The following is a 27,090-nucleotide window of genomic DNA, read 5'->3' as shown; positions in this document are numbered from 1 at the left end:
AACATTGAGGTGTGTTTCTCAGGTGAACATACTTGGGGTACAGTTTCTCAGTCTAGTCCTTTATACGGCTGTACAGAATGTTTGAGGTTCACTGGTTCTGTATCTGGTGAAAATAAACCCTAAACACACCGCTGAGAATCAGAACCTATAAAAATCTAATCTCCCTCGCAACAAGTGAGTTTGCATGGTGCTTGATTCTTATTGGATAGTGTACAGGAATTTCCCCACTGAGTATGAAAGGTTCTGTTCTTGGAACAGTTCATCACAGTCGCTGGTGTGAGTGAGAGAGAAGCAGCAGGACCAGTCACTCTGCATTAAGGTGCTGACAGTGTGAGAACTTCACTGATAAACTCTCCTCCTTCAAGAAGCTGTGCAGGTAAGGAGCAAGGAATCAAACAACAAACTGAGCGGAGTTATTAAAATCATGATGGAGAATCATATTCCACAATATAAACAAATTACAGCTCAACTTTAAAGATTGTTATGAGTGAGTTCTCTCATTGTCTCAATTCCCTTTTCCTCTTCAAGTTTTGGATGTGTTCAAAACACTCATTTCAAAAAGTGAAGAGTTTTATTCGGAGTTTCACAAGCAGGTGAGTGAAAATTAAACTTTTTCAAAAGAAACTGTAGGAATTGACTCTGGATAAAATGCTGTGGTTTGTCTATTATCGGAGCGGGCTGTGGCGCTGAACAAGAAGCAACGTGTACAGATGTCACTCAGTAAATGTGGCATTACGGTAATACAGTGAGAGAAAATACCAAAAAAAAAATCAGCAACAAAAAAAGTGAATCTCATTTTGTTTTCTCTCTCCTTCCTTGTCAGTCTAATTATTATGAGCAATTAATCCCTTTTAATTGAACAATTCCTGTTTGATCTTTCTGAATAAAGATTTAGCATTTTCACAATACCCTGTGTTGAAAACAGAGACATGCTGTCGCAACTTTTTGTCTTAGAGTCATAGATTTATACAGCACTGAAACAGGCCCTTCGGCCTATCGTGTCTGTACCGGCCATCAAGCACCTATCTGTTCTAATCCCGTTTCCAGCACTGGGCCCGTAGCCCTGTATGCTTTGGCGTTTCAAGTGCTCATCTAAATATTTGAACTCATCAGGACAGAATCGGGGGAATTGTAAAGGGAGCAACAATTTATAGTGCATTAGAAGAGGGTATTGAGTGGTTGGCAAGTGGATGCTGATAGGTAGAGGCGTTGCCAGGAAGAATGCACCAGGGAACAGTTAACTGTGTTGTGGTATCTTTGACGAATGAACTACAGGAGGCTCAGGTACAGGTCACGATCATTTATTTGAGCAATTGCAAGGAGAGAACCATCTCGACTCCTCGTAGCAGACGTAATGTACAAGAACGCTCCACTCCGGTTAATTAACGTGTATGGCCCGGCACAAGGGGCTGAGCGGCTGGAGGTTTTTCAGCAGCTCCCACTGCTGCTGGCGACCTCCAGGCCGGTCATTCTGGGCGGTGACTTCAACTGCATCATCGATGCGGCTGGACGATCCGGCAGGGCCGGCAGCAGATTGGACGCTACGTCCAGATCCCTGATGGAAACAGTTAAGGATGCCAAGCTGCACGACGTCTTCAGCAACCCTGCAGACGGAGCGCAGCGTAGATACACCTGGTCGCGGCCAGACGGGTCCATTCGTTCCAGGATAGACTTCCTGTTTGTGTCCCGTGCATTCACAGTCAGATCCACCGAGGTCAAGCCGGTGTTCTTCTCTGACCACTGCCTCCTACTGGCGGACTGCCACTTGGAGACGGACCTGAGGGTGGGCAGGGGGGCATGGAAGCTAAATGTGCAACTGCTGACCCCAGAGAACATTGAGGAGCTCAAGAGGGATTACAAAGGTTGGAGAACCGTGAAACCCCTCTTTGAGTCCCTGACACACTGGTGGGAAGCGATCAAGGGAAGCATCAAGAGGTTTTTCATCCTCAAAGGCACCCAGAAAGCTAGAAAGGAACAGAGGGAAATGTCCCGACTCCAGAAAAAGATGCAGAACCTGCTCCGGCTGCAGTCGATGGGGGTCGATGTCAAGGAGGAGCTCCAAGAGGTGAAGGGCCAGCAAGCCTCGCACTTTGCCTCGGAGGCCTCCAAGATCATCTTCCGTTCCAGAGTCCGCTCCGTGGAGCAGGATGAGACGTGCTCACGTTTCTTCTTCCAAAAGGTACACAGAGAGCGCTCTGTGATCAGCAGCCTGAAGGAAGAAGACGGCTCAGTAAAGTCATCACGGTCCGACATTCTGAGGATCAGCAAATCCTTTTATGCCGGATTGTATGACGTGAAGCCCACGGACAGCACGGCCTCCCAGTCCTTCCTGTCCTCTATCACGGAGGTCTTAGACCACAGTACGCGGGAGAGCCTGGACAAACCGCTAACTCCTGATGAACTGACTAAGGCCCTCGAGTCCTTCGAGAAAAGTAAAACCCCCGGAAGCGACGGCTTGCCGGCGGAGTTGTATTCGGCTCTGTGGGACTTGATCGGCCCAGACCTGCTAGGAGTGTACGAGAGTATGCTCCTGGCCGGTAGTATGTCAGAATCCATGAGGAAAGGCATCATCACCCTCATCTACAAGCACAAGGGGGAAAGGGAGGAAATTAGAAATTGGCGACCCATTTCACTGTTGAACGTGGACTATAAGATTCTGTCCAAGGTCATCGCCAACCGGGTCAAATCCGCTCTGGAATTGGTGATTCACCCTGACCAGACCTGCTCTGTGCCAGGCAGGAAGATCTCTGACAGCCTGGCGCTGCTCAGGGATACGATTGCCTATGTACAGGACAGGGGTGTGGATACCTGCCTCATCAGCTTGGATCAGGAGAAGGCCTTTGACAGAATATCGCACACCTACATGGGGGATGTGCTCTCCAAAATGGGGTTTGGGGAGGGAATTCGAAATTGGATCCAACTGCTCTACACTAACATCAGTAGCGCAGTCTCAATCAATGGGTGGGAAACAGATAGCTTTCCGATTAAATCTGGAGTCAGGCAGGGCTGTCCTCTCTCGCCTGTCCTTTTCGTGTGTTGCATAGAACCCTTTGCCGAGTCCATCAGGAAGGATCCAGGCATAAGAGGAGTGACGATCCCAGGCAGTGGAGGCACTCAGGTAAAAGCCTCCCTGTACATGGACGACGTCGCCGTCTTCTGCTCGGATCCGCTGTCGGTGCGCAGACTGATGCACATCTGCGACCAGTTCGAACTGGCCTCGGGAGCCAAGGTAAATCGTGGGAAGAGCGAGGCCATGTTCTTTGGGAACTGGGCTGACCGATCCTTTGTCCCCTTCACTGTCAGGGCTGACGGCCTGAAGGTGCTGGGGATATGGTTCGGAGGGACCGGGGCATGCGTTAGAAACTGGAAGGAGCGAGTGGCTATGGTGAAAAGGAAACTGGGCATGTGGGAGCGACGCTCCCTCTCCATTGCGGGAAAGAACCTGGTCATCAGGTGTGAGGTACTCTCGCTGTTGCTGTACGTGGCGCAGGTCTGGCCCATTCCAGACTCCTGCGCGATGGCGATCACTCGAGCCATCTTCCGCTTTATCTGGAGGTCGAAAATGGATCGTGTCCGCAGGGACACGATGTACAAGCCTCTAGATAAAGGGGGAAAAAACGTGCCCAACATCGCCCTCATACTGATGGCCACCTTTGTGTGTGGCTGCATCAAGCGGTGCGTAGACCCTCAGTACGCAAACACCAAGTGTCACTACGTGCTGAGGTTCTACCTGTCCCCGGTGTTGCGAAGGATGGGTCTGGCCACGCTGCCGCGGAACGCTCCAAGTAGTTGGACCGTGCCGTACCACCTGTCCCTGGTGGAAAAATTTATACAGAAAAACACCTTTGACCACAAGTCCATCAGTGGTCAGCATGTAACGTCCTAGAGGCCCTGAGGGAAAAGGAGAGGGTGGACCCTGTGGGATGGTTCCCCGAGCAGACTGTCAAAGTCATTTGGCAGAATGCCTCATCGCCAGAACTTTCCAACAAGCACCAAGACGTAGCTTGGCTGGTGGTGAGAAAGGCCCTCCCCGTCAGATCCTTCCTACACGCCAGGAGGCTCACCCCCTCTGCACGTTGCCCTCGAGGTGGCTGTGGTGGGGAAGAGACCGTTGTTCACCTCCTTGTGGATTGTGCCTTTGCAAAGAAAGTCTGGAGAGAGATGCAGTGGTTGCTGTCGAGGTTCATCCCGAGCAGTTCTGTGACACAGGACTCTGTGCTCTACGGGCTGTTCCCAGGGACACACACCGAGACAAACATCAACTGCAGCTGGAGGATCATCAACTCGGTGAAAGACGCGCTTTGGTCTGCCCGAAACTTGTTGGTCTTCCAGCACAAAGAGTTGTCCCCGACCGATTGTTGCGGACTGGCACGATCCAAAGTCCAGGACTACGTGCTGAGGGACGCACTAAAGCTTGGGGCAGCTGCCGCAAAGGCGCAATGGGGAAGGGTCGCTGTCTAAGACCTTTCTACCACAGCGCACCGAGAGACTGGGAACTGTTTAGAGCCCCTCGGGCTGTACAGATCAAAATGAAAGGCTGTAAATGATTGTAATATTGTTTGTACTGATGCACCTGGTGATACATTTTGTAAAAGTTTAACCTGGATTGTACCCTTGTAATGTTGTTTTTGAAATGGTTTGGAATGTGATTGAAGATATTTTATGAATAAAGTATATTTTTACAAAAAAAAAAAAAAAATCTCAAGGCAGCTTGAGATAGCACTCTGCTAAATGACAAGTGTTCAGCATTTTTATACATTACTGGTCACGTACATAAACATTGCTCAAATTCCAATCTTGTCACCATATAGGTTTACATTAAATAGATATCTCTGGTATCAGGTATGCACATTGTACACCCCTCTTTTCACACAGGCAGGGACCTTCCCTCCTACCAAAGCTGGGACCATCTGTCCTTTCCTTATCTGTCGAAAAGCACGCTCAATCTTATTTGTTTTCCAACCTAAGTCTCCAGTCTGACCCCCAGGACACCTAATCTATCTTATTTTCATTCCCTTATGTCCAGTCTGGCTCCCAGGACCTTGCTGGTGATTGCAGGCCTTGAGGGTGTACAAGGTTCATCTGGTAATCTTTTAACTGTTAATGTACTTGTTGGCACCAGCTGCCTAGAGATTCTAAGTAACTCCCTTACAATAAATTCTTACTGTTTTCCCCCTAACAACTGCCAAACTTTAAAAAAAAATTCAAACCAGGCAGGTCCAATTTGATTGGCCAAGGCGTTGTCATGGGGAATGAATCAGGGAATGGCTGTTCCCCAAGCTTTTGTTTAGTTGAAAAAGGTACAATGTGTGGACATCTTCCCTTTATCTACAAAGTGCAGAACCCTGTGTTTGAATATATGTAGCTTCTAGCACGCATAAGTGAGACACACATCGACCTCAGCTGATAATCTTAAATTTGTTGGCAGTGTAATTCAAAGCGTAATCAGGATTGTTTAGCAAGTGCTGTCCATTGCAGAATCACATCTAATGTTGAACAGTATGGATGGAATCGTCCAGACCCATTGACATCGGGCATCATGGTGAGCGGAGCTGAGACAATACGGCGAGAAAGCCAAAAATCGGTTATACACCGTCATGAAACTAGTTTGCGAATGTCTGCTCCATCCATCAGTGGCGGGCCATTTTTCCCTCCGCTGCGCTTTGGGAACCTAATTTCAATACGTTAGTATCTCATTATAAAACCTGCTCAGCGGAATCATCCGTGTGGGGGATTGGGGAGGGGGGGAGGTGGACAGGGACAGGCAAGTTGCATTTTCCTGGCTGGTTTTCAGTGTGATGCTGGGGCAAGGGCTCCAGTGCAGGTGGGGCCAGTGATGGGGGTGGGGTGGTGGTGGTTGCAAGTTAGCACAGACTGGAGGAAGTACACAAGCGCATGCTGGGGAGTGGTGGGTGGGCGATGGAGTGGGGTGGAGGGTGAGGGAAGCGGCCGCACATTTGGAAATGCTTGTCAAAAGTGAGCATCCTTGCACAGCTGAGACCGTTCAGCTGCAGCTCCATTGACACGCTTGGAGCCGGGCCTCTGAAGCTTTTCTGTCCACTCAAGCAATGCAAAAGCATATAAGTGCCACCAAATATTCCAGGACTATTCACCCCTTGGGCGCAGGCTGCAAATTAATGTGCGTTTTAGGGGGCAGCACAGCAATAGGCCAACTGGGCAAGTTGTACAATCCCTCCCGAAAGGTGGCCATGGTGCGGTCACTGGTGGAGGTGCTCACAGCCCCTTGCAATATCTTTATTAAGACCAGTATCCCTCTGTGGGCAGCCATGCAGTGCGGGTTAGAGAATGCCTGTGCCTGAGCTGAGAGCACAGCATGCAGTCCAGTGGGCAAAGCTGCTGCCAATCGGTCAGGTGGAGTGGGGCGGACGTAGGTGGGGTTTTGGACAGCCATGAAGCCCACTACACACTGACCATCCAAGTGGTGGTCAGCACTCTCCAGCGTGTGTGAAGAGGCCTTCAGACTTAACCAAGAGAGGTTCCTAGGAGACACGGGAGGCGATGGTGTAGTGGTATTGTCGCTGGACTAGTAATTCAGAGACCCAGGCTAATGCTCTGGGGACCCAGGTTCAAATCCCACCACAGCAGGTGAATTCAATAAAAACCTGGAATTGAAAGTCCAGTGATGACCATGAAACCATTGTTGTAAACACCCATTTGATTCATGAATGCCCTTTACGGAAGGAAATTTGTTCTCCTTACCTAGCCTACATGTGACTCCCACGGCAATGTTGTGGACTCTTAAATGCCCTCTGAAGTGGCCGAGCAAGCCACTCAGTTGTAACAAAATGCTATAAAAGCACAAAAAAAAGGAATGAAACTGGATGGATCAACCTAGGCACCGGAAATTACAACAGCAATTGCAGCCCTGTCGACACTGCAAAGTCCTCCTCACTAACACCTGGGGGGTAGTGCCAAAAATGGGAGAGCTGTCTCACAGACTAGTCAAGTAACAGCGTGACATCCTCACAGAATCATGCCTTACAGATAACGTCCCAGACTCCATCATTACCATCTGTGCCAGTGAGACAGGACATACCCACCAGAGGTGGAGGCACAGTGGGGAGCGAGTTGCCCTGGGAGTCCTCAGCATTGACTCTGGACCGCATGAAGCCTTGTGGCATCAGGTCAAACATGGGCAAGGAAACCTCCTGCTGATTACTATGTACTGCTCTCCCTCAGCTGATGAATCAGTGCTCCTCCATGTTGAACACCACTTACTCTGGGTGGGGGACTTCAATGTCCATCACCAAGAGTGGCTCGGTAGCACCACTGCTGGCCGAGTCCTCAATGACATAGCGGCTAGACTGGGTCTGTGGCAGGTGGTGAGGGAACCAACAAGAAGGAAAAACATACCTGATCTCATCCTCACCAACCTGCCTGCTGCAGATGTATCTGTCCATGACAGTATCGGTGGGAGTGACCACCGCACAGCCATTGTGGAGACGAAGTCCTGTCTTCACATTGAGGATACCCTCCATTGTGTTGTGTGGCAATACCACTATGTTAAATGGGATAGATTTTGAACAGATCTAGCAACTCAAGACTGGGCATCCACGAGGCAGTGTGGGCCATCAGCAGCAACAGAATTGTACTCGAACACAATCTGCAACCTCGTGGCCTGTCATATCCATCACTCGACCATTACCGCCAAGCCAGGGGACCAACCCTGGTTCAACGAAGGGTGCAGGAGGATATGCCAGAGGCAGCACCAGGCATATCTAAAAATGAGTTGTCAACCTGGTGAACCTATAAAACAGGACTACTTGCGTGCTAAACAGTATAAGCAGCAAGTGACAGACAGAGCTAAGCGATCCCACAACCAATGGACCAGATCTAAGCTCTGCAGCCCTGCCACATCCAGTTGTGAATGGAAGTGGACAATTAAACTCAGTGGAGGAGGTGGTTCCACAAATATCCCCATCCTCAATGATGGTGGAGCCCAGCACATCAATGCAAAAGATAAGGTTGAAGCATTCGCAACAATCTTCAGCCGGAAGCGCCAAGTGGCTGATCCATCTCGGCCTCCTCCGGATGCCCCCAGCATCACAGATGCCAGTCTTCAGCCAATTCGATTCACTCCTTGTGACATCAAGAAATGGCTGAAGGTACTGGAAATGATATGGGCGCTGACAACATTCTGGCAACAGTACTGAAGGCTTGTGCTGCAGAATTTGCCGCACCCCTAGCCAAGCTGTTCCAGTACAGCTACAACACTGGCATCTACCCGGCTATGTGGAAAATTCCCCAGGTATGTTCTGTACACAAAAAGCAGGACAAATCCAACCCGACCAATTACCTCTCCATCATCAGTAAAGTAATTGAAGGGGTCATCAACAGTGCTATCAAGCGGCACTTGCTTAGCAATAATCTGCTGACTGGTGCCCAGTTTGGGTTCTGCCAGGGCCACACAGCTCCTGACCTCATGACAGCCTTGGTTCAAATATGGACAAAAGAGCTGAACTCCCGAAGTGAGGTGAGAGTGACTGCCCTTGACATCAAGGCAGCATTTGACTGATTTGGCATCAAGGAGCCCTGGCAAAACTGGAGTCAATTGGAATCAGGGGGCAATCTCTGAGCTGGTTGAAGTCATACCTAGCACAAAGGAAGGTGGTTGTGGTTATTGGAGGTCAATCATCTCAGCTCCAGGACATCACTGCAGGAGTTCCTCAGGGTAGTGTCCTCGGCCCAACCATCTTCAGCTGCTTCATCAATGACCTTCCTTCCATCATAAAGTCAGAAGAAGGGATGTTCACTGATGATTGTACAATGTTCAACACCATTCGCGACTCCTCAGATACTGAAACAGTCCATGTCCAAATGCAGCAAGACCTGAACAATATCCAGGCTTGGGCTGACAAGTGGCAAGTCACATTCATGCCAAACAAGTGTCAGGCAATGACCATCTCCAACAAGAGAGAATCCAAACACCACCCCTTGATGTTCAATGGCATTACCATCACTGAATCCCCCACTATCAACATCCTGGAGCTTTACCAATGACCAGAAACTGAACTGGGCTAGGCATATAAGAGATACATGCAATAAAGGAACATTTGAAATAATGGGTGACTTTAATCTGCATATAAATTGGGCAAATCAAATTAGTAACAATGCGTAGAGGAGGAATTCCTGAAGTGTATACGGGATGGTTTTCTGGACTAATACATTGAGGAGCCAACTAGGGAACAGGCCATCCTAGACTGGGTATTGTGTAACGAGAAAGGAATAGTTGACAATCTAGTTGTACGAGGCCCCTTGGGGATGAGCGACCATAATGTGATAGAATTCTTCACCAAGATGGAGAGTGACATAATTGACCCTGAGACTTAGGTCCTGAATCGTATTAAAGGAAATTACGATGGTATGGGGTGCAAGTTGGCTATGATGGATTGGGAAACGTTACTTAAAGGGATGACGGCAGATAGGCAATGGCAAACGTTCAAAGAGTGCATGGGTGAACTGCAACAATTGCTTACTGCTGTCTGGCGCAAGAGTAAAACAAGAAAGGTGACCAAACCATGGCTTACAAGGGAAATTAGAGATAGTATTAGATACAAGGAAGAGGCATACAAATTGGCCAGAAAAAACAACAGACATGTGGAATGGGAGCAGGTTAGAAGTTTGCAAAGGAGGAAATAGAGTACGAGAGTAAGCTTACGGGGAACATAAAAACTGACTGTAAAAGTTTCTATAGGTATGTGAAGAGAAAAAGATTGGTGAAGAGAAATGTAGGTCCCTTGCAGTCTGAAACAGGGGAATTTATAATGGGGAGCAAAGAAATGGCTGACCAACTAAATACATACTTTGGTTGTGACTTCACAAAGGAGGACACAAATAACATGCCAGAAATGTTGGGGAACACAGGGTTTAGTGAGAGGGAGGAACGGAAAGAAATCAGCATTAGTAGGGAAATGGCACTGGGGAAATTGATGGGATTGAAGGCCGATAAATCCCCAGGGCCTGATAACCTACATCCCAGAGTACTTAAGGAAGTGGCCCGAGAAATAGTGGATACATTGTTGGTCATCTTCCAAGATTCTATAGACTCTGGAACAATTCCTACAGATTGGAGGGTAGCTACGTAAACCCATTATTTAAAAAGGGCGGTAGAGCGAAAAAAGGGAATTATAGACCAGTCAGCCTGATGTCGGTCATGGAGAAAATTCTAGAGTCCATTATAAAAAATTTAATAGCTGAGCACTTGGAAAACAGTGGCAGAATCGGACAGAGTCAGCATGGATTTACGAAAGAGAAATCATGCTTGACAAATCTACTGGAATTTTTCGAGGAAGTAACCAGTAGAGTTGATGAGGGGAGCCAGTAGATGTGGTTTATTTGGACTTTCAGAAGGCTTTTGACTAAAGTCCCATATAAGAGATTGGCGCGTAAAATTAAAGTGCATGGGATTGGGGGTAGTGTATTGAGATGGATAGAAAACTGGTTGGCAGACAGGAAACAAAGAGTAGGAATAAACGGGTCTTTTTACAAGTTGCAGGCAGTGACTAGTGGGGTAACGCAGGGATCGGTGCTGGGTCCCCAGCTATTCACAATTTTTATTAATGAATTAGATGAGGGAACTAAATGTAATATCTCCAAATTTGCAGATGACACAAAACTGGGTGGGAGGGTGAGCTGTGAGGAGGGTGCAGAGATGCTTCAGTGTGATTTGGACAAGCTGAGTGATTGGGCAAATGCATGGCAGATGCAGTATAATGTGGATAAATGTGAGGGTATCCACTTTGTTAGCAAAAACAGGAAGGCATTATTACCTGAATGGCTATAAATTGAGAGAGGGGAATGTGCAACGAGGCCTGGGTGTCCTCCCATTTGGGGTGGAGGGTGTTGCATGCAGCAGCCCCATGCAACCATAAGTTGTGTTGGTTCACTGACTCCCAAGATACCTGCGTCTTTTGCGGCCTTGTGGAGCCCGTGGACCCTGTCTATGTTAATTATTGCAGGCTGCACCCCCTTTTCAGTTATTCAAAAAATATTTTAAAAAATCATTGTGTTTTTTGCACTTCTGCCCCACGCTCCTGATCTATGGGCACCCGGTGCGGAGTGGGGGGAGGGAGGAGGAGCTCCTTATGAACCTACTCCTGGGCCAGGCCAAGTTGGCCATTAACAGGTCCAGACAGCGGGTGATCGATGGGGCCGTCTGACCCGATTGTCTGTCCCTCTCCCATGGCTATGTTCACGGCCAGGTGTCCCTGGAGAGGGAGCACGCGGCGTCTGCCAGCACCCTTGAGACCTTCCGTGCTTGGTGGCACCGCAGGAACTGGGGTGTTTTATTGACCCCCTTTCATCACATTTTGGTTTAATGTTTGTAAGTTTCCTTTCAATTTGATCTTTGGTTTTGCATTTTTCCCTTTAAGGGGCTGCCTTTTACTTTGTCCCTGATTTTGTTAATTTAGTTTACTTGGTTGGACTCAAAAGAGTTACGTCTTTTTGACCTTTCTAACCCTGCGGCTGCGTCTTTGTGCTCCCCTGAAATCCACAGCAGGGGTGGAGGCAGCCTGCTGACTGTGTCTGTGATGACCTTGACGGGTATCCTCTGGAGGGCTGAGACCTGGAGGACCTGCTTTCAGGGTCCTGCTGTGTAGTACTAAAGGGAGAGGGATGTACTTATTGTTAGGTACAGCCTCTCCTGCTGTCACTCAAGTATCACGTGACATAGTGAAACCACTGACCAATGAATCCTAAGTGCAGGCTGTTCGGCAGGTGGGCCTCCTGAGCTCTCTAGTCATGGTCCCAGCATGTAGCATCTAAAGAGTTCTCTGTAAATTAAGTTTATCATTTCTACCTGAAACCTGTTCGTAATAAGAAGTTAATACAGAATTAACTTTTCTGGTCATGACTTTCATCAGCACTGGGAAAAGTTAGAAATACAATAGCTTTTAAGGAGATGAACTGGTGGAAGGTGAAAAATAAACAAAGAGAATGTCTGTGAGAGGGTGCAGGACAGGAGATATTAAATAGCCAAACAGTTGGTGGGAATAGCTAAAGAGAGTGTCAATGGGACAAGTAAAGAACCAGAAAGTGAGACCAGACAAGGTGTGAATGGCAGAATACCGAACAAAAGCAAACACAAGACAAGCTTAAGACCAAAAGTAAAGAAAATAAAACAAAAAACAAGGGTAGAGATTACACTCTGAAATTATTGAACTCAGTATAGTGTCCAGAAGGTTCTACAGTGTCTAATTGATGATGAAGTGATGTTCCTCGAGCTTCCATTGAGCGTCACTGGAACAGTGGAGGAGGCTGAGGACAGACTGTCAGGCTTAGTTATGTTTAAAAGCAGAAAGTGCTGGAAAAACTCAGCAATTAACTGGGGTCAGATTCATTTGGACACAAATGAGACAGAAGGCCTGGATTTGCTGAAAATCCTGGCACATCATTGGCTGCCATTAACAACTGTGTAATACATCATTACCTGAGAGACAGAGGCATGTTCACCAATTTTAGGGGGCGGTATTGACATAGTGGTATTGTCACTGGATTGTAATCCAGAGACCCAGGGTAATGCTCTGGGGACCCAGGTTCAAATCCCGCCACGGCAGAAGGTGAAATTTGAATTCAATAAAAATCTGGGATAAAAAGCCTAATGATGACCAATGTTGTTATAAACCCATCTGGTTCACTAATGCTCCCTTAGGGAAGGAAACCTGCTGGCCTACATATGACTCCAGAACCACAGCAACGTGCTTGACTCTTGACTGCCCTCTGAAATGGCCTAGCAAGAACTTAGTTGTATCAATCCACTAATAAGCCTGAACGGAACAGAACTGGACCCAGCATCAACCTAGGCACCAGGAACAACAATGACAAACTCAGCCCTGTTGTCCCAGCAAGGTCCTTCTTACAAATGTCTGAGGGCTAGTGCCAAAATTGGGAGAGGTTTCTCACAGGCTAGTCAAGCAACAGCCTGACATATTCATACTCATGGAAACATACCTTACAGACAATATCCCAGACAGCACCATCACCAATCCTGGGTAAGTCCTGTCCCAGTGCTATACAGTCAGGAGGTAGTTGCCCTGGGAGTCCTCAACATTGACTCTGGTCCCCATGAAGCATCAGGTCAAACATGGGCAAGGAAATCTCCTGCTGATTACCATGTATCACCCTCCCTCAGCTGATGAATCAGTGCTCCTCCATGTTGAACACCACTTGGAGGAAGCACTGAGGGTGCAAGGGTGCAGAATGTATTCTGGTTGGGCAACTTCAATGTCCATCACCAAGAGTGGCTCAGTAGCACCACAACAAAAACAGAATTACCTGGAAAAACTCAGCAGGTCTGGCAGCATCGGCGGAGAAGAAAAGAGTTGACGTTTCGAGTCCTCACGACCCTTCAGCTTTTGTTTTGGATTTCCAGCTTCCGCAGTAGTTTTTTGTTTTTATCTCAGTAGCACCACTGCTGGCTGAGTCCTAAAGGACATCGCTGCTAGACTGGGTCTGCGGCAGGTGGTGAGGGAACAAACAAGACGGAGAAACATACTTGACCTCATCCCCACCACCCTGCCTGCCGCAGATGCATCTGTCCATGACAGTATCAGCAGGAGTGGCCACCGCACAGTCATTGTGGAGACGAAGTCCCGTCCACATTGAGGATGCCCTCCATCGTGTTGTGTGGCATGACCACTGTGCTAAATGGGATAGATTTCGAACAGATCTAGCAACTCAAGACTGCGCATCCATGAGGCACTGTGGCCCATCCAGAAATTATTACCTTTGAGATTCTGCTTTTTAATTTAGCTCTAGCTTCTAATACTCTCTAAATAGAACCTCTTTCCTAATCCTAGCTCTGTCATTGGTAACCAATGTGGACCATGACAACTGGATCCTGCCCCTGCCACTGCAATTTCCTCTCCAGCCCAGAGATGATGCCCCAAAACCTGACAGCTGGCAGGCAACACAGCCACCTTGACTCTCACTCTCTGGTGCAAAGAACTGTGTCAATCCCCCTGACTATACTGCCCCCCACTACCACTACATTGCAATTAACCCCCCCCCACCCCACTTAAATGGCTTCCTGTACCAGAGTGGCATGGTCAGTTTGCTCATCCTCTCTGCAGACCCCACTCTCATCCATACAGGCTGCACTAACCTCGAATCTGTTGCAAAGGCTGAGGCTCCTCCAATTTCAACTTCTCAATCCTCAAACCTGCCTCACTCACTGTCACACCCTCCTGTTCCTGACCATGGACCAAATCATTTCCTAATGGGTCAGACTGCCTCCTGGAATAAAGTGTCCAGGTAACTCTTCCCCTCCCTGATGCATCGCAGTGCCTGCAGCTCGGCTTCCAGCTCAATGACCCGGAGCCAAAGCTCCTCCAGCCGTAGATACTCACCACAGATCCATTCATGTTGGATCACACTGGTATCTACAAGCTCCCAGATTCTGCCACTGCCACACATCGCTTAACCTGCCATCTTTATAATGCTTAATTAATTATTTTACTGATTAAATGTCAATCAATGTCTCTAGTCCTACCTATGCTTATATTCTTATTATTTCAATAAATGTTCCACTTAGCCAGATTGAAGCCCCCTTGTTAAGATAAATAGGCAATACTCACCAGCCTTTTTTTTTGCAAAAATATACTTTATTCATAAAATATCTTCAACAACATTCCAAACCATTTCAAAAACACCATCACAAAAGTACAATCAGGTTCAACTTTTACAACATGTATCACAAGGTGCATCAGTACAAACAATGAATATTACAATCATTTGCAGACATTCATTTTGAACTGTACAGCCCGAGGGGCTCTGTGGCAGAAAGGTCTTAGGCAGCGACCCTTCCCCATTTACCATTGCGCCTTTGCGGTAGCTGCCCCAAGCTTTAGTGTGTCCCTCAGCACGTAGTCCTAGACCTTGGAATGTGCCAGTCTGCAACACTCAGTTGGGGACAACTCTTTACGCTGGAAGACCAACAAGTTTCGGGCAGACCAAAGAGCGTCTTTCACCGAGTTGATGATCCTCCAGCTGCAGTTGATGTTTGTCTAGGTGTGTGTCCCTGGGAACAGCCCGTAGAGCACAGGATAAATATGAAATACTCTCCAGCCAATCTAAGCCACAGATTGGGCTGGACTGGATAGCTCTTTTAGGTGCTGCTGTCTGTCTCCGGGTCCTCCTCTCTCCCGCTCTTTTAGGTGCTGCTGTCTGTCTTCGGGTCCTCCTCTCTCCTGCTCTTTTAGGTGCTGCTGTCTGTCTCCGGGTCCTCCTCTCTCCCGCTCTTTTAGGTGCTGCTGTCTGTCTCTGGGTCCTCCTCCCTCCCGCTCTCTGTTTTATGTTGTGCATCAGATAGGCTTTGCTTTTTCCTTCAATGACAGATGACACCTCAGCTGATTAGGTCTCAAACCAGCCTTTGCTGCAGGTTTCAACTTTACCAAACATTGTTGCTGCTGTGTCACAAATGATTGAACTCAGCAACTTCCAAGCTTCATCAAGACCAGTGTATGGGCAGCAATCACTGGAGCACCAATGCACAGTGCTGGAATTTGGCATCATTACTTGTACTAGGGTGGATGTGTTTGGAGCTGTGAAATTATTGCGGTTGTACCTTCACTCTGCTAATGCCCAGAGTCAGTGCCACAATCAGCACTGTGGTAGGTGTGGGTAAGGAGAATGCTGGCCAGACCATGTCTTCAGGTGATAATCAGATCAAGTTGGTGTCCAGAGCCAGATCTTGGATGATGCCATGATAGATTGTAGTGATGTTTGCCCTGAGATAAAGTGTTGTTGATGCAGAGTTCATTCAGGGTACAAAGCTCAAGAATCTATTATCAGTTGTCAATGATCTTGTGTGCCCCATTAGCATGATATCAGTGCTGTACAACATGATGGAGGGCACTCTCTATGTAAAGTTAGGCCTTTGTCTCTACAAAGGACAGGTCAGGAGTGTGATGTAATACTCCCCACTTGCCTGGATGAGTGCAGCTCCCACAACACTCAAGAAGTTTGACACCATCCAGGGCAAAGCAGCCCATTTGATTGGCACCCCATCCACCATTTCCAACATCCACTCCCTCTATGACCGACGCACAGTGGCAGCAGTGTGTACCATATGCACTGCAGCAACTCTCCTTCGACAGCACCTTCCAAACCTGCAACCTCTACCATCTAGAAGGACAAGGGCAGCAGATATTTGCAAACACTGCCACCTGGAAGTTCCTCTCTAAGTCACTCACCATCCTGATTTGGAAATATATTGCCATTCCTTCACAGTCATTGGGTGAAAATTCTGGAACTCCCTCCCTAACAGCACTGTGGGTGTACCTACACCACATGGATTGTAGCGGTTCAAGAAGGCAGCTCACCACCACTTTCTCAAGGGTAATTAGGGATGGGCAACAAATGCTGGCCTAGCCAACAATGGCCACGTCCTGTGAAAGAATAGGAAAATGGACTGTGAATAATTACTCTTACCAATACTGCCTTGGACTGATGCATCTGTGACAGGTAGATTAGTGAAGATGAGGTCAAGTAGGTTTTTCCTTCTTGTTGGCTCTCTCACTAGCTGCCATAGATCCAATCTAGCAACTATGTCCCTCAGGACTCAACCAGCTCGGTCAGTACTGGTGCTACCAGCTGGTTTTGGTGATGGGCCTTGAAGTTCTCCACCTGGAGAACAATTTGTGCCCTTGCTTCCCTCACTGCTTCTCCTGAGTGGAGTTCAACGTTGGGGAGTAATGATTCATCAGCTGAGGGAGGACAGCATATGGTAATCAGCAGGAGGTTTCCTTGCACATGTTTGACCTAATACCATCAGACATCATGTGATCCAGAGTCAATATTGAGGAATTCCAGGGCCATTCCGCTTCTGGCTGTGAACCCTGTGCTACCACCTCTGGTAGGTCTGTCCTGTCATTGGGACAGGACATACCCAAGGATGATGATGATGGTGTCGGGGACATTATCTGTAAGATGTGATTTGGTGAATATGGCTATGTCAGGCAGTTGCTTGTTGTGAGACAGATCTAATTTTGGCACATGCTCCCAGATGTTTGTAAGGAAGACTTTGCAGGATCGACAGGGCTGGGTTTGCTGTTGTCATTTCCGGCATCTAGGTCGATGCCGAGTGGGCTTATACTTTTATTCCTTTTCAACTCTTCTGTAGCAGCTTGGAGAAATGAATGGGTTGCTAGGCCATTTCAGAGGACAATTGGGAATCAACCTCATTATGTGGGTTTGGAGTCACATGTAGGCCAGACCAGCTAAGGATGGCAGATTTCATTCTCTAAAGGACATAATGAACCAGAAGAGTTTTTTCAATAATCCTGTAGTTATATGGTCGTCATTACTGAGACCAGCTTTTAATTCCAGATTTATTAATCAATTGAATTTAAATTCCAGTAGTTTCCATGGTGGGATCTGAACTCCTATCCCCGGAGCAATAACTTTGGCCTTTGGATTAAGTCCAGTAACATTACCTCCACACCACCCACCCCCTCAGGTCTTGGATAATTATCTGAAGAAACAAAAAAATATAGTGCTAACAGGAAAAAACACAAGAAAATGATTAGCTGAGCAACTCTTGCAGAGAGCCAGCATATACATGACAGGCAGAATGGCCCCCTTGTGTTTGGGAACCATTGTATGATTCCATAATTCATTGCACAATACAAGATCTGCAATAGCCTTATCCCTGGTTTATTCCATAAGATACTATTCTCGGTAACTGGTTTGAGTGAATTCCATGAACTCATCTTCCAATTTGTTTTGTTGATTTGAATTTATCCAATTTACATAATGTTTAGAATCCTTCACGATTATTACATTGCCTTTGTTACAAGCCCATTTAATTCTCTATGAAAACTCTGTCCAACAGTATGGTTACTGTCAGGTGGACGATATAAAGCACGTTGTTTTCTGACCCTTGTTATTTTTTTATCTCCATGACCCATAATGATTCTACTTTCTGATCCTCTGAGCCAAGATCCCTCCTCACTATTGTCCTCATGTCATCCTCATTATCAGGGCTACCCACCCTCTCTCTCCTTTTCTATTTTGTCTCCCTTTTTGAAATGTTGGAATATTTAGCTCCCAACCTTGGTCACCATGTGACCACGTCTCTCTAATGGCTTTTAGATCAAACCCATTTATCTCTTTTTGTGCCATTAATTCGTCTACCTTGTTATGAATGATTATGTATCCAGATAAAATGCTTTAACTTTAAACTTAGTACCATTTTTCCTTATTTGACTTTTTATTTTAAAGCCCCATTTACAATCCTAATTAAACAATCCATTAGCACACCAGTCTCAGTCGGTTTAAATCTATTTGTATGGAATAGTTCCCCCTTCCCCCTGTATTGGCCAGTGCCCCATTCTTCCACACATCATTTGAGCCATGTATTCACATTACGTGGGTTTGGAGTCACATGTAGACCGGACCAACTAAGGATGGCAGATTTCCTTCCCTAAAGGACAACACCTCCAGTTTACTGAGCTGGAATGTAAGCTCGTGACACTTCAACCAATAAAAGGGGAAGAGAAGGATCTGGAAAGTTTGCTCAAGATTTTGGTCACACCTCATAATGAAGGGCAGGTTCAGAACTGAGTTGTTGTGACCATAATGTACAGAATACAAAGAGCCCAGATGACATAGAGAAAGAGAAAAATATTTACAGCTGAAGTGGGAGATGTGCACAGGCCTTCGCTACCTTTGTGAAGTGGTGTTTCTATAAATTCAAGGATTAGACAGGCATACAGCAGTAAAGGTAGTTTGGATTTAATAGGGGGATTTAACCTTCATATGGATTAAGATAAGCAAAGTAGCTCATGACGGAGGGAGGTGGTGGTGTAGTGGCATTGCCACTGGACTGGTAATCCAGAGAACCAGGGTAAAGCTTTGGGGACCCAAGTTTGAAACCACAGCAGATGGTGGAATTTGAATTCAATAGAAATCTCGAATTAAAAGCCTGACGATGACCATGAAACCATTGTCGATTGCTGTAAAAACCCACCTGGTTCACTAATGACCAATGTCCTGTAGAGAAGGAAATCTGCCATCCTTACCTGATCCGGCCTACATGTGACTGCAGACCCACAGCAATGTGCTTGACTTTTAACGCCATCTGAACAAGGACAATTATGGATGGGCAATAAATGCTGGCCTAGCCAGTGATGCCCAGATCCCATGGATGAATATAGACAGATATGTAGTGAATTTCTCGTGTATGTATTTGGTTTTCTGCAGCATTATGTCCAGGAAACAATAAGGGGCATGATATTTTAAAGTTAGTAATAAGTCAAATTTAATTAACAGTCTAATCTGCTTGTATATTTATCGAAAAACTATCATGATAGCATCAAGTTCAATGTGATGTTTAGGAGGGAGAAATGTGAAACAGCGACTATGATTGTAGATTTAGATAAGACTGACTTCAAGAGGATGAGACACAGTGAAGTGGGCAGATCTGTTAATGGATAAAACAATAGAAGATCAATGGGAGATGTTCAAAATAGAATTTAACCTGATGCAAAACCAGATTATACCCCTTAGGGGAAAATGCTCTATTTGCCAAAAGGCACATAAAAAGGTAAAGAGACAATTTAAATGACAAGAAAGAGCATAGAAAAAAAGAACAAATCCTGACAATTAAGAAAGATACAGAGCAGCAAAGGGTAACAAGATAGTAAGGGAGTGATGTTTTGGAGGGAGTAGGTGAGAACATTGAAGATGCTCAACCTATAACCTTCCAAAGTTGTCTTAATTCAGAAACTTCCTTTAAATGGAAGATTGGGCATCTTACTATGATATTTAAACAGGGTGAGGGAAGGAAACCAGTGAATGGTAGACCCATTAGTCTAACACCTGTGTTCAGGAGATTATTACAGTCTGTAATGAAGAATAGAGTGACTGAACACCTTGAGCTGGATTTAATGAGATGCCAAAGTCCCCGTCCCCACCCCAGACCTTCACCCCCCCACTCCCAGCTAAAAGGTTGAGGGGGGAGTCCACACTGATGCTGCTGGCAGCCTGCAGCTTTACAACCCTGGGAGCAGTTTAAGGCAAAACATCTGCCACTATGTTGGGAGGAAATCCAGCTTTAGAGAGCTGCTGGCAAATTGGATAGCTGGCAACTCTGTAGTCTCAGAAACGCCATGTTTGAGCAATGGCCATTACTGGAACAGGTGGTCCGAAGAAGGGGAGCCTATGAAGCCTGGACACCAAGTAAGCCTGGGGTCCAGGTCCTGGTGATGGGGTGAAGGGGATGGGGGTGGGGTGATGGCTTTGGGAGGTCTGGGGGGTGTGTTGAAGGCCAGACATGATCTTGGGGGGAGTGCCTCTGAAGGGCACAGAGGACCCCTGAAGGGGGTCTAGACGCCCTTGTCCGACAGCAGCCCGTGCAGCTAAAACTGTTAGGCCAAACGCTTGGCATGGGCCTCCCTGGCTATGGGTAAAATAGTGACAGGGCAGGATGAAGCTCTTAAGTGGCCATTAATTGGTCAGTCTCAATAGGTTCAAAGGCTGTCCGACACCTCCAGCACCGCCACCCCACCCACACATAAAGTTTGAGACAGGTCAGGGACAGGCTGGTGGGTGGTGAGCAGGCCGAGAGTTGTCTTCTATGCCTGCCTTCAAACCCGGGGGAGCATAAAATCCGGCCCCTTGAAAATTTCCAACAGATCAAAGGGAGCCAACACAGACATGTGAAAGGCACGCCATGCCTGACAAACATGATGGTAATTTTTGAAGAGGTGATTAAAATGCCCGACAGTTAAATGTCTAGCATGTAACTTATCTGGACGTCCAGGAGGTTTTTTCATAAAATTCCTCAGAAGAGACTGTCGGCTGAAGTTGAAGCCTATGGAATTGAAGGCAAATTATTGACCTGGTTGGAGACTGTATGTCAGGAGACAGAAGGAAGGAGAACAAAAGCTGTGTATTTTTCACCATCACCAGACATCTCATAATTCTTTACAGCCAATGACAATGGCTGTAAAGACAATGTTGTAATGAAGGAAAAATCGCAGTTAAATGGCTCTCAGCAAACACCCACAAATAGCAATGTGATAATGACCAGTTAATCTGTTTTTCGCCATGTTAATGGAAGGTTAAATATTGGCCAGGACACTGGGTACAACCACGACCCACCCCCACTCCAGCTTCTCTTCTTCGAAACAATGCCCTGGATATTTTACATCCACCCAAACAGGGAGATGGGACCTTGGTTTAACATCTCATCCAAAAGACAGCACCTCCAAAAGTGCAATGCTTTCTCAAACTGAAAGTAATGATAACGGCGCCCTAATTAGCAGGAGGTAACTAGTGGTGTCTCACAAGGATCTGTGTTTTGGGTGGATTATTCATCACATTTATTAATCACAGAATCACAGAATCACAAAGTGCAGTAGAGGCCCTTCGGCCCATCGAGTCTGCACCGACATGTGAGAAACACCTGACCTACCTCCCTAATCCCATTTACCAGCACTTGGCCCGTAGCCTTGAATGTTATGACATGCCAAGTGCTCATACAGGTACTTTTTAAAGGATGTGAGGCAACCCGCCTCCACCACTCTCCCAGGCAGTGCATTCCAGACCGTCACCACCCTCTGGGTAAAAAGGTTCTCCTCATATTCCCCCTAAACCTCCTGCCCCTCACCTTGAACTTATGTCCCCTCGTGACTGACCCTTCAACTAAGGGGAACAGCGTCTCCCTATCTCCCTATTTCAACCCTCTCCTAATTATACTTCAGTTCTGTTGAATGGTCATGTGGACCCGAAACGTCGACTCTTTTCTTCTCCACCGATGCTGCCTGACCTGCTGAGTTTTTCCAGGTAATTCTGTTTTTGTTTTGGATTTCCAGCATCCGCAGTAGTTTTTTGTTTTTATCTCCCTATCCATCCTGTCCATGCCCCTCATAACTTTGTACACCTCGATTAGGTCGCCCCTCAGTCTTCTCTGCTTCAACGAAAACAACCCAAGTCTATCCAACCTCTCTTCATATCTTAAATGTTTAATCCCAGGCAATATCCTGGTGAATCTCCTCTGCACCCCCTCCAGCGCAATCACATCCTTCCTATAATGTGGCGACCAGAACTGCACACAGTACTCCAGCTGTGGCCTCACCAAGGTTCTATGCAAGTCCAACATGACTTCCCTACTTTTATAATCTATGCCTCGATTGATAAAGGCAAGTGTCCCATATGCCTTTTTCACCACCCCACTAACATGGCCCTCCGCCTTCAGGGATCTATGGACACACACGCCAAGGTCCCTTTGTTCCTCTGAACTTCCTCGTGTCATGCCGTTCATTGAATACTTCCTTGTCAAATTACTCCTCCCAAAGTGTATCACCTCACACTTTACAGGGTTAAATTCCATCTGCCACTTATCTGCCCATTTGACCATCCCGGCTATATCTTCCTGTAGCCCAAGGCACTCAACTTCACTATTAACCACCCGGCCAAAATGACTTATCTGATTGCTTGGGAGCCACATGTCCAAGTTTGATGATGGTGTAAATATAGTCAACATTGCAAATGATGCAGATGGAAACAACAAGGGCTGAATCTTCCATACAATGGCAGTCACTGTCAGATTATCACTCCGTTCCTTTTTTGCTGCTCTAGTCTGGAGCAGCACATTTCTCGCCCAGACTTCCAACACGGGCCTCCTGAGAAACGTGCACTGTACCTGCTCCCGAAGGCTTTCAGTGCAGGGCAGAAGTGTCAAAACAAATGGAGCCTCGCCCCCTTCTAGACGGCACTGGCTGCTGTATCCTGCTAAATTTAAAGGCCGCAGTCACTTTGACAGGAGAGAAGTTAAGTGTGTAATATAAGTGGGTAGGACGGGTCATGAGGGAATGGTTTGGTAGTGGGGTGGTCGTGGATCGGGGGGTGGCGGCTAGTCGGGTGATCAGGGGAACAGGACTTGAGGAAGTGCCTCTTTCAAATGAGGCTTTCGACTCTGGCCCCATTTGCTTTCTCAGGCCACAGCCCATGACAGAAACAATCCCATGTCACTATTGGAAGAAGAGCAGGGGAGTTCTCCAGGTGTCCCACCCAATGTTCCTACCTCAACCAGCCGTAATTAAAATAGATTAAATGGTTATTTACCTAATTGCTCTTGTTGTGGGGTCTTGCTGTGCATAAATTAGCTGTTACGGTCAGCTACATAACAACAGTGATTGCTCCTCACCAGTAATTAATTCAATGTGAAGTGTGTGGGAATACTCTGAGTATTTGACAATATGCTGCATAAATACGTATTGTTTTAGTCTGGTGTAAAACATCAATTAAATGTTTTATTTCAGAGATCAGATGGCTCAGTCTTCAAACCCCTCATTCTTCAGTCAGGAAGAGCTCAACAAACTGAAGTCTGATTTTAAAAAGGGTGGGCTGGAGGCAGTTACACAATTGATACAGAAGAAGTTAAAAGAGCTGGACAATACAGAGCTTAACATTGCAGTGACGGGAGAAGCAGGCACAGGGAAATCCACCTTCATCAATGCGATGACAGGACTCCAGAGCGGTGATGAAGGAGCAGCTGTAAGTAGTTCCACGGAAGGTACAATGGAGTCAACTGGATACAAACATCCCAACCTGCCTAATGTTTGTTTCTGGGACCTGCCAGGAATTGGAACAATAAAATTCCCAGCGGATAAATACCTGAAGAAAATGAAATTTAAAATATATGATTTCTTTATCATTATCCTAGCCGATCGAGTCACAGAAAATGATGTAAGACTCGCTAAAGAGATGAAACGACTGGGGAAGAATTTCTACTTCATTCGATCTAAAATTGATAATGCCTTCCATTCAAATGGAAAGCAAAGTGGGAAATTTGATGACGAAGAAGAACTGGAAAAGATCAGGAGTTATTGTGTCAGGAGCCTGGAAGAGGCGAGAATCTCATCACCCAGTGTTTTCCTGATATCAAGCTTTTTTCCAAGCCAGTATGATTTTAATCTGCTAAATAAAGCTCTTGTAAATGGTCTCCCGAATATTAAGAAAAATGTGTACATACTGGCCCTTCCAAACCTAAATTTGGAAACTGTACAGAAGAAAAAAGAAGAGCTAAAGAAACGAGTCTGGATGTTGGCAACGCTTTCCGGGGCACTGGGAGCAGTGCCAATTCCTGGATTCTCCCTTGGTTGTGACATTGGGATACTGATTGGTGGAATAATACAATTCCGTAAATGTCTGGGTCTAGATGATGCCTCTCTTCAAAGACTGGCCAAAAGGGCAGGGAAACCTGTGGAAGATCTGAAAGCAGTGGTGAAAACTCCCCTAATGGGTGAAATTACTCCTGATATAATAAACAGATTAAGTTGGGGTGTCGCTGCTCTTGCCATATCAGCTCTTGAGCTCGCTCTTGACGGCATCCCAGTCATTGGATCCATCTTTGGAGCAGGATCATCATTTCTTATGACCTACAAACTGCTGATTGATGTACTGAATGATCTTACGGAGAATGCACAGAGAGTGGTGAAGGCTGCATTTGATCTACAACAAACATCAATCTAGACAGTCAGGGCTGCAGCTGATGTATTAAAGGGACCTGACCCGACAGGAATTTTATTCTACAGCATTCTCTTTTTGCTGATTTCATTCCTGGCAATATTCTTCATCCATTTTAGGGAAGGGTTTTGATGGTGCCCTCTCTGCTGCCCCTGTCTTAACTTGTAGTAAGTCCCGTTCCCCTGTCACCTCTATGGTCGCTGACCTACATTGGCTCCCAATCAAGCCATTTATTGATTTTAAAATTCTCATCCTTGTTTTCGAATCCCCCAAGGCCTCACCCCTCTTTATTCCTATAATCCTCTCCAGCAACACAACCTCCAAGATATCTACACTCTTGGCACCCCAATTTTAATCACTATTGGTGGCTGTGCCTTCAGTTGCCTGGGCCCCAAGCTCTGCAATACCCTCCCTATAACTCTGCACCTCTCTATCTCGTTTCCTCCCTGAGAGACTCCTTAAAACCTGCCTCTTGGCTGAAGCTTTTGATCATCTAGCCTAATATCTCCTTAGATGACACAGTGTCACATTTTGTTTTATAATGCTCCAGTGAAGTACCTTGGGATGTTTAATTGCATTGAGGCGCTATATAAATATAGGTAGCTGCTGGTGTTGTCCCTGTTTCTTATTTGGTTAAACGACGTGTGTGTTTTTTTTAATTCACAGGATGTGGGCTTCACTGGCTGGACCAGCATTTATTGCCCATCCCTAAATGCCCTTGAGAAGGTGGTGGTGAGCTGCCTTCTTGAACCGCTGCAGTCTATGTGGTGTAGATGTAACCACAGTGCTGTTAGAGAGGGAGTTCCATGATTGTGACCCAGCGACAGTGAAGAAACAGCAATATATTTTCAAATCAGGATGGTGGGTGGCTTGGAGGGGAACTTCCAGGTGGTGGTTTCCCCATCTATATGCAGCCCTTGTTCTTCTAGTTGCTAGTGGTCCTGGATTTGGAAGGGTGTGACAAGAGAAGAGAAATCAAAGGATGAGAATTATAAAAGATCCCACACAATTTCACACACTTAGATGTTACCCAGACCATTTCATTCATTAAACGTCCTGTTCCTAGAATTATAGAATCATACAGCACAGTATGTGGACATTCAGCCCATTGTGCTTGTAGCCAGAAATGTCTGTGTACTTCAATCATCGTGACAGATTCAGTTCCCATGTGTCCATTCCCTTATCTGTGATGTTTGATTCATAGCAAGAGTAGCATGAAAAGGAATCATTCTGGGAATGAGAACAGGGGAAATGTGTTGACATTCAGCCACAAGATGTAAAGTAAAGCTTTAAAGAGGACCGGTGCCTCGTGAGGATCTGACTGGCCATAGACACTGTGACATTCTACTGTATACCACATGGGCAGTCATCAAGGCAAGATATTACCATCAGAAAGGAGACTAACAAAAGCAACCAGCACCTTCCAGACACCCAATGGCGATATCACCGATTATGTGGTCAACACATTGATTTGGGGAAGTGGGAGAAACTCAGTGTCAGATGACGGCCAATCCATCAGTTCTAACTCCGCCAAGAGCAGCCACAGCAAAAAGAGCTGGAATTTGGTTGAACTGCCTGTTCTCTGAGGTTTGGGACATCATCAAACATGCACATGGTGTAAAACAGATGCCACTCCACAACCCAGAAATACACATTAACCACACGAGTCTGATATTTCATCAATGTGTACATTGAAATTGTTGCTGTTCAATTCATGTTCTGTTTCCAGATCCAAGATTCTTTGATTGTACAGCAGTGAATCGTGTTCACAAGAATTGAATCTGGCCGAGGATATTCACCACAGCTCTGGGTACTCATCCCTGTGCCCAAACCCATAGAGACCGGTCAGCATGGCACCAGAACAATGCAAGTGTCAGGCTCTAAATAGAGAAAGCTTTTCAGGTTCTCAAAGTTTCTGATCTTGGGATCAATCATCGGGACAATTGTCCCAGTCTCTAAGGAAGATGTTGTTTCATGTCAGATCCATTAATAACTATTTCATTATCTATAGGGAATCCAGCAGGGGCATTGCCCCAGTCTCCCGTGAAGATGAGGATGTTGTCTGTTTTACATCATGTCCATCAATAACTACATCAGTAGCAGTGGTGAACAGGAACAGCATCAATAAAGTCAACAGGAGTCCTATAGAATTACCAGATTCCAGCTTTCCCAAGGGTGTCATCAATTGCAGACACAAAGCAATCAATTGACTGCCCAGCAGGAGCATTGCCTTGGTGTTCAGTAAAGATGAATGTGCTGTATGTTAGACATCATAAACCATCAACACAGAACTGTGATGTGAGGTTCCTGGGGAGGTGAAGAGGGGCGGGAAAATGATGGGCAGAATTTAATGCTGGCAACATGGATCTCCAACACCTACTTGTTGGAGATCTGTGGGAACCCGAAGTTGCTTTTCTCTGGGAGACCCAATATAATTACCAAGAAATCAGGCATTTACCAAGATAGCTCCAGGTCTCCCACACAATCAAGCCCCCAATTGGGTGGAAATCCTTCCCCCAAGAACTGCTGACCAAATTAGAGCCAGGCAACTCTCCAGTACTGGTAGCAGCACTGGGAGCAGTGGCCATCGCCAGT

At 46.4% G+C, this 27,090-nt stretch overlaps 1 protein-coding gene across 1 annotated transcript; it reads left to right on the top strand.

The window, feature by feature from the left end:
• Positions 1–264: 264 nt before the first annotated feature.
• On the top strand, positions 265–24,501 carry LOC144683189 (interferon-inducible GTPase 5-like). Its single transcript, XM_078546150.1, has 2 exons — positions 265–593; positions 23,289–24,501. The coding sequence occupies exons 1-2, from the start codon at positions 484–486 to the stop codon at positions 24,499–24,501; spliced, it is 1,323 nt and encodes a 440-aa protein (XP_078402276.1). The 5' UTR covers positions 265–483.
• The last annotated feature ends 2,589 nt before the right edge of the window (positions 24,502–27,090 follow it).

Source organism: Cetorhinus maximus, chromosome 8, assembly GCF_964194155.1.
Source record: "Cetorhinus maximus chromosome 8, sCetMax3.hap1.1, whole genome shotgun sequence".
Taxonomy (NCBI): Eukaryota; Metazoa; Chordata; class Chondrichthyes; order Lamniformes; family Cetorhinidae; genus Cetorhinus; species Cetorhinus maximus.
The sequence above is the reverse complement of the archived record's forward strand: the minus strand, read 5'-3'. Positions and strand labels throughout refer to the sequence as shown.

Bases quoted from the DNA above. Each gene is read 5' to 3' on its own strand.
- LOC144683189 (XM_078546150.1), top strand. From the start codon at position 484: ATGAGTGAGTTCTCTCATTGTCTCAATTCCCTTTTCCTCTTCAAGTTT. The intron at 594-23,288 runs GTGAGTGAAAAT...GTTTTATTTCAG, and splicing joins ATTCGGAGTTTCACAAGCAG to AGATCAGATGGCTCAGTCTT.